The 11,244-nt window shown below is 49.5% G+C and overlaps 1 protein-coding gene across 1 annotated transcript; it reads left to right on the forward strand.

Annotated features, from left to right (window-relative positions):
• Positions 1–2,446: 2,446 nt before the first annotated feature.
• LOC137384051 (potassium voltage-gated channel subfamily A member 2-like) lies at positions 2,447–3,943 on the forward strand. The gene has a single exon (XM_068057614.1). The coding sequence runs from the start codon at positions 2,447–2,449 to the stop codon at positions 3,941–3,943; it is 1,497 nt and encodes a 498-aa protein (XP_067913715.1).
• Positions 3,944–11,244: the final 7,301 nt, after the last annotated feature.

Below are 11,244 nucleotides of genomic sequence, written 5' to 3' on the forward strand. Positions count from 1 at the left end.
AATAGCATTGTGGGTGTACCTGCACCCCAAGGACTGCAGCAGTTCAAGAAGGTAGCTGACCACCACCTGCTCAAGGGCAATTAGGGATGGGCAATAAATGTTGATCGTGCCAGCGATGCTCACAGCCCATGAATGAATAAAAAAATGGCCAGAGCATAGAATATAAGAGTGGGGAGGTTATGCTGGAACTGTATAAAACAATAATTAGGGCACAGTTAGAATGCTGGGTAGAGTTCTGGTCACCACATTACATGGAGAATGTGATTGCCCTAGAGAGGATACGGTGGAGATTTATGAGGATGTTGCCAAGACTGAAGAATTTTAGTTATGAGGTAAGATTGGATATGCCGTGGTTGTTTTATTTGGAACAGAGGAGGCTGAGGGAAGATTTAATTGAGGTGTGTAAAATTATGAGGGGCCTAGAGAGAGCGAATAGGAAGGACAGCCCTTTAGCAGAAGTCAATAACTGGGGGCATAGACTTAAAAGTAATTGGAGAAGGATTAGAGGGGATTTGAGGAGTAATTTTGTTCACCCAAAGGGTGGTGGGGATCTGGAACTCACTGCCTGGAAGTGGGGTAGGGGCAGAAACTCCCAGAACATAGGATGCAATTGCCCTGGAGAGGGTGCAGAGGAGATTCACCAGGATGTTACCTGGGCTGGAGTATTTCAGCTATGAAGAGAGACTGAAAAGGCTAGGGTTGTTTTCCTTAGAGCAGAGAAGGCTGAGGGGGGACCTGATTGAGGTATACAAAATTATAAGGGGCATAGATAGGGTAGATAGGAAGAAACTTTTTCCCTTAGCAGAGGTGTCAGTAACCAGGGGCATAGATTTAAGGTAAGGGGCAGGAGGTTTAGAGGGCATTTGAGGAGAAACGTTTTTCACCCAGAGGGTGGTTGGAATCTGAATCGCACCGCCTGAAGAGGTGGTAGAGGCAGGAATCCTCACAACATTTAAGAAGTATTTAGATGAGCACTTGAAACACCATAGCATACAAGGCTATGGGCCAAGTGCTGGAAAATGGGATTAGAATAGATAGGTGCTTGATGGTTAGCATGATGGGCCGATGGGCCTATTTCTGTGCTGCATAACTCTATGACTCTTTGACATAAGTACCTGCAGATGCCGTAAGCTACAGGGCTGTGGACCATGAGCTGGAAGTGGGTTTAGGCTGGTCGTCTCCTTGTTGGCTGGCGTGGACACAATGGGCCAAGTAGCCACCTTCTGTGCTGTAAATTTCTTTGATGTGACCCACCCCGCTCTCTATTACTCACATTATTGCCCTGCCCGCTCTCTATCCCTCTCAATCTTCTATTCCTCCTTCACCCTCCCCACTCTCCATTCCTGTCTCCCTCACCCACCCTGCTCTCTGTCTACCTCTCCGCCTGGGTTACAGTCCAAATAACTGCTTTCTGTTCCTTGTTGATCCAGGTTATTGTCACGATTCCCGTGGACACAAGGAATTATAATATTTTGCTGTTCCACCATCTTAGTCCTTTCTGGAGTTGGGCACTGAACAGCTGAGTGAACACATCTTCTGTCAGAATATCTCAGCAGCTCTCTGAATAGGGAGTAGGCCTCTTGGAGGATGGATTTTGAAGTCACCTATAGAAAATCTCAAATTAGGAGCTTAAAGGAATTCCAGTAATTGCTATTTGAGCAAAAGGTGTATCTATTCTCCTCTAACTTCAGGATCCATTGACTCTAGAATCTGATTACTCCAGATCCATTAACTCCAGGATTCGATTACGCCAGAATCTGATTACTCCAGATCCATTAGCCGCAAGATTCACAAACTCCAGGATTCACAAACTCCAGGATTCATAAACTCCAAGATTCACTAATTCCAGGATTCACTAACTCCAGGATTCATTAAATCCAGGATTCACAAACTCCAGGTTTCACAAACTCCAGGATCCATTAACTCCAGGATTCACTAACTCCAGGATTCATAAACTCTAGGATTCATTAACTCCAGGATTCATTAACTCCAGGATTCATAAACTCTAGGATTCATTAACTCCAGGATTCATAAACTCCAGGATTCACAAACTCCAGGATTCATTAACTCCAGGATTTACAAACACCAGGATTCATAAACTCCAGGATTCACGAACTCCAGGATTCATTAACTCCAGGATTTACAAACACCAGGATTCATAAACTCCAGGATTCACGAACTCCAGGATTCATTAACTCCAGGATTTACAAACACCAGGATTCATAAACTCCAGGATTCACGAACTCCAGGATCCCAATTTAAGGTCTGTAATACTTTTACAATTTAGGCGCCTGTAGCATTCCAGCATACTGGGATTCTGAAGTATTGCAGTAGTCTTGTCCATCAATACCAGGGCAACTCCTATCCAGGGACTACAACCTCCCAGCTCCACTTGGACTCTTGCTCCCAACTCCCTACTGAGGAAAGCCTTGGTCCCCCCAGCAAGATGACCGTGGCCCATGGAGACAATGTTGATGAGTTGGCCGCACTCCCTGTCCAACCTCAAGACATGTACGAGCCAGAGCAGGATCATGAGTGCTGTGAGCGGGTGGTGATCAACATCTCGGGGCTTCGCTTTGAGACCCAGCTTCGGACCTTGGCCCAGTTCCCCGACACTCTGCTGGGGGATCCCAAGAAGAGGATGGGTTACTTTGACCCCCTGAGAAATGAGTATTTCTTCGACAGGAACCGACCGAGTTTTGATGCCATCCTGTATTACTACCAGTCCGGAGGGAGACTACGTAGACCCGTCAATGTGCCGCTGGATATTTTCTCGGAGGAGATTCGCTTCTATGAGCTGGGGGAGGAGGCCATGGAGATTTTCAGAGAAGATGAGGGTTTTATTAAGGAGGAGGAGCGGCCTTTACCCGAGAATGAGTTCCAGCGGCAGATCTGGCTGCTCTTTGAGTACCCTGAGAGTTCAGGCCCAGCTCGAGTTATCGCCATTGTGTCTGTCATGGTCATTCTCATCTCCATCGTCAGCTTCTGTCTCGAAACTCTGCCTGTCTTTCGAGATGAGAAAGAGAATGGGGCTGGGGGGCGACCTCAGTATAACAATGGTACTACTCCGTATCACTCCTCTACATTTTCTGACCCATTCTTCGTTGTTGAGACCCTGTGCATCATCTGGTTCTCCTTCGAGTTTCTGGTCAGGTTGTTTGCTTCCCCCAGCAAACCCACCTTCTTTAGAAATATCATGAACATTATTGATATTGTGGCCATCACCCCCTACTTCATCACCCTGGGCACTGAGCTGGCTGAGCAGCAGCAGCAAGCGGGCAACGGGCAGCAGCAAGGACAGCAGGCCATGTCTCTGGCCATCCTGAGGGTTATCCGGCTGGTCAGGGTCTTCAGGATCTTCAAGTTGTCCAGACACTCCAAAGGGCTGCAGATCCTCGGGCAGACCCTGAAGGCCAGCATGAGGGAGCTGGGTCTCCTCATCTTCTTCCTCTTCATCGGAGTCATTCTCTTCTCCAGCGCTGTCTACTTTGCTGAGGCAGATGAGGCTGCCTCATACTTTGACAGCATCCCTGATGCCTTCTGGTGGGCAGTGGTGTCCATGACAACTGTGGGATATGGTGACATGTACCCTATAACCATAGGGGGTAAGATGGTTGGCTCCCTGTGTGCCATTGCAGGCGTGTTAACCATCGCACTCCCCGTACCCGTTATTGTCTCCAACTTTAACTATTTCTACCACCGAGAGACGGAGAACGAGGAACAGGCCCAATACCTACATGTGAAAAGCTGCCCTAACATCCCATCCACCACTGAGCTGAAGAAGAGCAATAGCACATCCAGCATTTGCAAGTCGGAGTATACAGAGACCCAGGAGGGTGTGGGTGGTGTTCGAGACCCTCCTGATCACAACCTTCACACTGACAATTGCACTTTATCAAACCCCAACTATGTGAACATCACCAAATTGCGGAGTGATGTGTGAGTGTCTCCTGGCAACACACTAAGGACACAGCTCTCATTGCTCACTTGTTTATGGTCTGCTTGATGTCTCTGTAGCTATTAGCGTCTATATCAGAGCGTAAAATAGTCACACAGTAACTGTGCCCTATTCAAACATCCCTATACATTCCGATCATACCTCACTGTGCATTTATTCACTCATATAAGGTGCTGTCAACTTTAGAGAAAACCAAATGAAGCAGGAGAGTTCAGTTCCTGCATTGAACAAGGACATGTGTAGCCGATGTTAGACAGAAGCCATGGAATCCTCCACAAGCGTAGTCCAATTAAGCTGGCTTACCTAAACGGCCCATCTTTGCCATAGATATTGGATCACTCTGCCTGTATTTATTATAATCTATTACTAAAATGATACATTAAGCACTCATGCTTGTTGTTGTCCCAATTGTTTATTTCCTTCCTCAAGCATTCTGCTGATTTCCTTTTTGTTAAAAAGCCTTTTAGTCGAGGACCAGTTTAATTCTCCAGGTCAACAACTCGGAACTCTACAACAATCCAACATCACTCTCCCCCCTACTCAACCCTCTCCCCCTCCCCCCTCCTCATCCCCCTCCCCATCTCTCTCCCTCTCTCCATCCCTCTCCCCTCAACACATCCCTCACCCCTCTCCCACACGGCTCCCCTCTCCCATCCCTCTCCCCCCTCCCTATCCTTCTCCCTCTCCCCTCTCCCCATTCCTCTCCCCCTCCCATTCCGCTCGCCTCTCCCATTCCCTCTCACATCACTCTCCCTCTCCCCCCCCATCCCTCTCCCCCTCCCCATTGCTCTCCCTATCCCCATCCCTCTCCCCCCTCCCCATCCTTCTCTCCTTTCCCCCTCCCCCTCCCTCTTCCCCTCTCCTTCTCCCTCTTCCCCATCCCTCTCCCTCTCCCCCCATCCCACTTCCCCTCTCCCTCTCCCATTTCTGAAGTCCCTGGCCCCTCCCCATTCCTCTCCTGCCCCATCCCTTTCCCCCTCCATCTCCCCATCACTCTCCACTCTCCCAGTACCTCTCCCCCTCCCCATCACTCTCTCCTCTCCCCATTACTGTCCCCCTACCCCTCCTATCCCTCTCCCCATCACTGTCCCCCTACCCCGCCCTCTCCCTATCCCTCTCCCCATCCCTCTCCTACTCCTTCTCCCAATCCCTCTCCCTATCCTCTCTCCCTATCCCCTCTCCCCCCTCCCCATCCCACTCCCCATCCCTCCTTTCCCCATCCCTCTCCCCTGCCCCTTCCCCATCCCTCTCCCCCTCCCCATCCCCATCCCTCTCCTACTCCTTCTCCCAATCACCTCTCCATCTCCCTTTCCCATCCCCATCCCCCACCCCATCCCTCTCCCCATCCCCATCCCTCCCCCCTCTCCATCCCTCTCCCCCCTCCCCATCCCTCTCCCCATCGCTTTCCCCGCTCCCCATCCTTCTCCCCCTCCCCCCTCTTCCCCTCTTCCTTCTCCCTCTCCCCATCACTCTCCCTTTCCCCGCATCCCCCTCCTCTCTCCCTCCCTCTCCCCATCACCTCCCCTCTCCCCCTCCGTATCCCTATCCCGCCCCACATCGCGCTCCCCTCTCACCAAAACTCTCCCTGTCCCCATCACTCTCCCTCTGCCCCTTCCCATCCCTCTCCCTCTCCACAACCCTCTCCCCTCCCCCCAGCCCGTCACTCTCCCCTCTTCCCATCACTCTCCCTCTCCCCTCCCACATCCCTCCCCTCCCTTCCCATCACACACCCCTCTTCCCATTCCTCTCCCCATCCCCCTCTCTCCCCATCCCTCTCCTACTCCTTCTCCCAATCCCTCTCCTTATCCCCTCTCCCTCTCCACAACCCTCTCCCCTCCCCCCAGCCCGTCACTCTCCCCTCTTCCCATCACTCTCCCTCTCCCCTCCCACATCCCTCCCCTCCCTTCCCATCACACACCCCTCTTCCCATTCCTCTCCCCATCCCCCTCTCTCCCCATCCCTCTCCTACTCCTTCTCCCAATCCCTCTCCTTATCCCCTCTCCATCTCCCTCCCCCTCTCCCCATCCCTCCTTTCCCCATCCCTCTCCCCTGCCCCTTCCCCATCCCTCTCCCTTTCCCCATCCCTCTCCTTCTCCCAATCCCCTCTCCATCTCCCTCTCCCCCTCCCCATCCCCCTCCCCATCCCTCTCCCTTTCCCCATCCCTCTCCCCATCCCCATCTTCTCGCCATCTCCATCCCTCTCCCCCTCCTCATCCTTCTCCCCTCTCCCCCTCCCCCTCCCTCTCCCCTTCCCCCTCCCTCTCCCCCTCCCCCTCCTTCTCCCCTCTCCTCCTCCCTCTTCCCCTCCTCCTTCTCCCTCTCCCCATCCCTCGCCCGCCTCCCCATCCTTCTCTCCTTCCCCCCTCCCCCTCACCCTCCCTCTTCCCCTCCTCCTTCTCCCTCTCCCCATCCCTCTTCCCCTCTCTCCCTCCCTCTCCCCATCCCCCTCCCCTTCCCTCACCCGCTCCCCCTCCCTCCCTCTTCCCCTCCCTCTCCCCATCCCCATCCCCATCTCCTTCCCTCCCCATCCCTCTCCCCATCCCTCTCTCCCTCCCTCTCTCCCTCCCTCTCCCCCTCTCCATCCCTCTCCACCCCTATCCCCATCCCTTTCCCCCCTCCCCATCCTTCTCCCCTCTCCCCTCCCCCACTCTTCCCCTCCTCCTTCTTCCTCTCCCCATCCCACTTCCCCTCTCTCCATCCCTCTCCCCATCACTCACCCTCTCCCCGCATCCCCCTCCCCTCTCCCTCCCTCTCCCCATCTCCTCCCCTCTCTCCATCCCTCACCCTCTCCCCCTCCCCCTCCCTCTCCCCATCCCCCTCTCCCCATCCTTCTCCCTTTCCCCTTCCCTCTCCCTCTCCCCGCACCCCCTCCCCTCTCCCTCCTTCTCCCCATTCCCCTCTCCCTCCCTCTCCCTCTCCTCATCCCTCTCCCCCTCCCCATCCCTCTCTCCGTCACTCTCTCTCTCCCTACTTCCTAACTCCTGCCACTGTTATTATTTATAGTATTATCTGCAGAGTGCATGCGGAGATGGGGAGATTCACTTCTCATCAACATAATTCCGAGCCAGACTGTCCCTCATCATGGAGCTTGTGAATGTGGAGATTGAGGTGCCAGGGACAGGTGGATAATATTTTAATTTTATAGTTCATGCACCAATCAGGATGAGGGATATGTTCTTCCATGTGTTGTGGCTTTTGGGGGCAATTTCCCCAAGTACTTCAGGCACTAGAGAGACTGGCCAAGACAGGATCTTAAACTGTGCTTAGCATGTGTTTAATGTAAGGCGCCATCTTGGTAATGGAGTTGAAGCTGGAGCTTGGAATGGCCATGCAGAGGATTCTTAAAGGCCAGGGTGACAATTAAGTTGCCTGTTGATGCTCATTAAAGTGCCTAACATTTCATTTAACAAGCTGTGTGAAGAGTAAGCAGCTGGACATGTTGCTTCTGAGGATTGTGAACACTGCTCACTTTTCAATGTTGACTTGCTGATTAAATTTGACTGACTACTGTGCAGTTGAAGTGAACTTTTGAGGCATATCCGAGGACTTTTGGGAGACAGCGAGAGCTGAGAGCAGAGGTCCAGAGACATTCATTAAAATTAACAGTTTAAACAAGGTGCTAACTAGATTCTAAAAGTGAATGGAGGGTGTTTTTTTTTAGATCATGGCTGGGCAGCTGAGAATCCTGCTTACAATTTTAAGCCATGTAGGAAATTCAGGACACTTGTGGGAACTGTGTGTGTCGGAAGTGTCTCTAGCTGCTTGAGCTCAAGCTTAGGAGCATCAGGGAGGATGAGAGTTTCCTGGATCATATGTTCCAGTAGGTGCTCACCCCACAGGCAGTTCAGGACAAGAGATGAGTGGCCATCCAGAAGAGTAGGCAGAGGCAGGAAGTGTAGGAGTCTTTGGGGTACTCAGCATTGGAGACTGCTGGGAGTGACGACACCTTGAAGGAGTGCAGTCCCGACCATGGCATCAATGGGCAGGGACTGTACAGGAGGGAGCAGCAAAGAGTAGAAATGCGCTCATTATAGGAGATTCCATCGTTAAGGGGACAGATAGGCATTTCTGTAACTGTCATGGTGAGACCCACATGGTACGTTGCCTCCCTGGCGCCAGGGTAAAGGACATCATGAATATTCTGCAGGGGCAAAGGTGTGAGCCAGATCAATGCGTGGCTTGAAGCTGGCGCAGGATGGAGGGCTTCAGATTCTAGGGGCATTGGAACCAATTCTGGGGCAGGAGGCACCTATTCAAAAGGAATGTGTTACACCTCAACAGGACTGGGACCAATGTCCTCGCAGGGAGGTTCACTAGTGTAGTTGGGGAGGGTTTAAAGTAAATTGGCAAGGGGATTGACACCAGGATATAGAAGTAGAAAAGAGAAATAAGGTGCATAAATGAGTGACAGTGTTGGATAATACTAGAAAAGGAAGGAGTACCGTGTTAGATAGGAGCAGACTAAGAAGGACTACGAGCAATACAATGGCAGAATTACAATGCATGTGTGTAAATGCACAAAATGTGGTGAATAAGGTTGATGGAATCAAAGCACAATTAGTCGTGTGGGAATGATGTAGTGGCAATAACAAACGTGGCTTAAAAATAGTGAGGGCTGTGGGCTCAATATTCAAGGATACAAAGTGTTCAGAAAAGATAGGGAAGGAAAAAAGGGAGGTGGGGTAGCACTACTTATTGGGGAAGACATTGTAGTTTTGAAAAGAGATGATGTCCTTGAGGGGACAAGGATAGAATCTATTTGGTTAGAGTTGAAAAGCAAAAAGGGTATGATCACATTACTGAGGATACTGTTACTATAGGCCTCCAAATGGTGAGAGAGATAGAGGAGCAAATCTGCAGGGAAATCACAGAGATGTGCAAGAACTATAGAGTGGTGATAATGGGGGACTTCAATTACCCAAATATCGATTGCAATAATGTTAGAGTAAAGGGAAAGGAGGGAGAGGAATTTCTGAAATGTGTTCAAGGGAACTTCCTTGTTCTCGGTCCAACTAGGAAAGAGACATTGCTGGATCTGATGCTGGGCAGTGAAGTGAGCCAAGTGCACCAAGTGTCTGTGGGGAGCACTTGGGAAGAGTGATCATTTTTTGTATGATAAGGTTTAGATTAGCAATGGAGAAGAGCAAGGAACAATCTAAAGTAGAACTTCTAAATTGGAAGAGGGCTAACTTCAATGAGATGAGAAGGATAAAATGGAATCAAAGTGCAACACAAAAAATTTAACAGAACACCGGGTGATCTTTAATGAAGTAATGTTTCAGGTACAGGCTAGGTACATTCCAACAAGTATGAAAGGAGGGGAACCAAAGCCAGGGTTCCTCAGATGGCAAGGTAGATACAGAATATGATGAAACGAAAAAGGAGGATCTATGATGCATGTCAGGTGAATTCTTCAAGCAAAAACCAGGCTAAATGCAATAAGTGGAGAGGGGAAGTGAAGAGGAAAATACAACTGGCAAAGAGAATATTAGAATAGAATGGCAATCAACATAAAAGGGAACCCAAAATTCTTTTACCAGCATGTAAATAGTAAACGGGTAGTAAGAAGAGGCAGGGTGGGTCTTATTAGGGTCAAAAATCTCAAAGGCACAATTTCAAGTTTTCAGATGATACAATACTTGGAAGCATTGTGAATTGTGAGGAGGATAGTACAGAACTTCAAAAGGACATAGACAAGTTAGTGATATATGCTTAGAGGCGCAGGGCCAGGCTAGAATACCTGATAGAACCATAGAAGGTTTATGGTACAGAAAGAGGCCACTTGGCCCATTGTGTCTGTGTCGGCCAAAAAACCCAGCCTAATCCCACTTTCCAGCATCTGTTCCGTAGCCCTGCAGGTTACGGCACTTGAGGTGCATATCCAGACACCTTTTAAATGTGTTGAGAGTTTCTGCCTCTATTACTTTTATAGGCAGTGAGTTCCAGACCCCTACCATCTTCTGGGTGCAAAAACTTGTGAACAAATGTGTAGCTCATGGAATAAAAGGGACAGTAGCAAAATGGGTACGAAATTGGCTGAGTGACAGGAAACAAAGAGTAGTGGTTAATGCATGTTTTTTGGGCTGGAGGAAATTTTGTAGTGGAGTTCCCCAGGGATCAGTGTTGGGACCCTTGCTTTTCCTGATATATATTAATGACCTAGACCTTGGTGTACAGGGCAGAATTTCAAAGTTTGCAGATGATACAAAACTTGGAAGCATTGTGAACTGTGAGCAGGATAGTGTAGAACTTCAAAAGGACATAGACAAATTGGTGGAATGGACAGACAGGTGGCAGCTGAAGTTCAATGCAGAGAAAGGTGAGGTGATTCATTTTGGTAGGAAGAACATAGACAGACAATATAAAATAAAGGGTACAATTCTAAAGGGGGTGCAGGAGCAGAGGGACCTATGTGCATAAGTCATTGAAAGTGGCAGGACAGGTTGAGGGAGCTGTTAATAAAGCATACAGTGTCCTGGGCTTTATTAATAGGGACATAAAGTATAAGAGCAAGGAGGTTATGTTGAACTTGTATAAGACACTAGTTCAGCCTCAACAGGAGTATTGTATCCAGTTCTGGGCACCGCACTTTAGGAAAGATGTGAGGGCATTGGAGAGAGTACAGAAAAAATTCACGAGAATGGTTCCAGGGATGAGGAACTTCAGTTATGAAGATAGATTGGAGAAGTTAGGACTGTTTTCCTTGGAGAAGAGAAGGCTGAGAAGTGATTCAAAATCATGAGGGGTTTGGATAGTGTAGATCAGAGAGAAACTGTTCCCACTCATGAAAGGATCGAGAACGAGAGGGCACAGATTTAAAGTATTTGGTAATAGAAGCAAAAGTGACATGAGGAAAAACTTTTTCATGCAGCGAGTGGTTAAGGTCTGGAATGCGCTGCCTGAGAACGTGGTGGAGGCAGGTTCAATTGAAGTATTCACAAGGGAATTAGACAGTTATATGAAAAGGAAGAATGTGCAGGATTACCGGGAGAAGGCAGGGGAATGGAACTGAGGGAGTTGCTCTTTCAGAGAGTCAGTGTGGACACAATGGGCCGAATGGCCTCCTTCTGTGCTGCAACGATTCTGTGAAAACGTTTCCTCATCTCCTCTCTAATCTTTATACCAATCACTTTAAAGCTCTGCCTCCTAAAAAGAACAAAGAACAGTACAGCACAGGAACAGGTCATTCGGCCCTCCAAGCCTGCGTCGATCTTGATGCCTGTCTAAACTAAAATCTTCTGTACTTCCGGGGTCCGTATCCCCATCCTATTCATGTATTTAAGATG

This window comes from Heterodontus francisci, chromosome 25 (assembly GCF_036365525.1).
Source record: "Heterodontus francisci isolate sHetFra1 chromosome 25, sHetFra1.hap1, whole genome shotgun sequence".
Lineage (NCBI taxonomy): Eukaryota > Metazoa > Chordata > Chondrichthyes > Heterodontiformes > Heterodontidae > Heterodontus > Heterodontus francisci.

Excerpts from the sequence above, each read along its gene's own strand:
- LOC137384051 (XM_068057614.1), top strand. The coding sequence starts at position 2,447 with ATGACCGTGGCCCATGGAGACAATGTTGATGAGTTGGCCGCACTCCCT.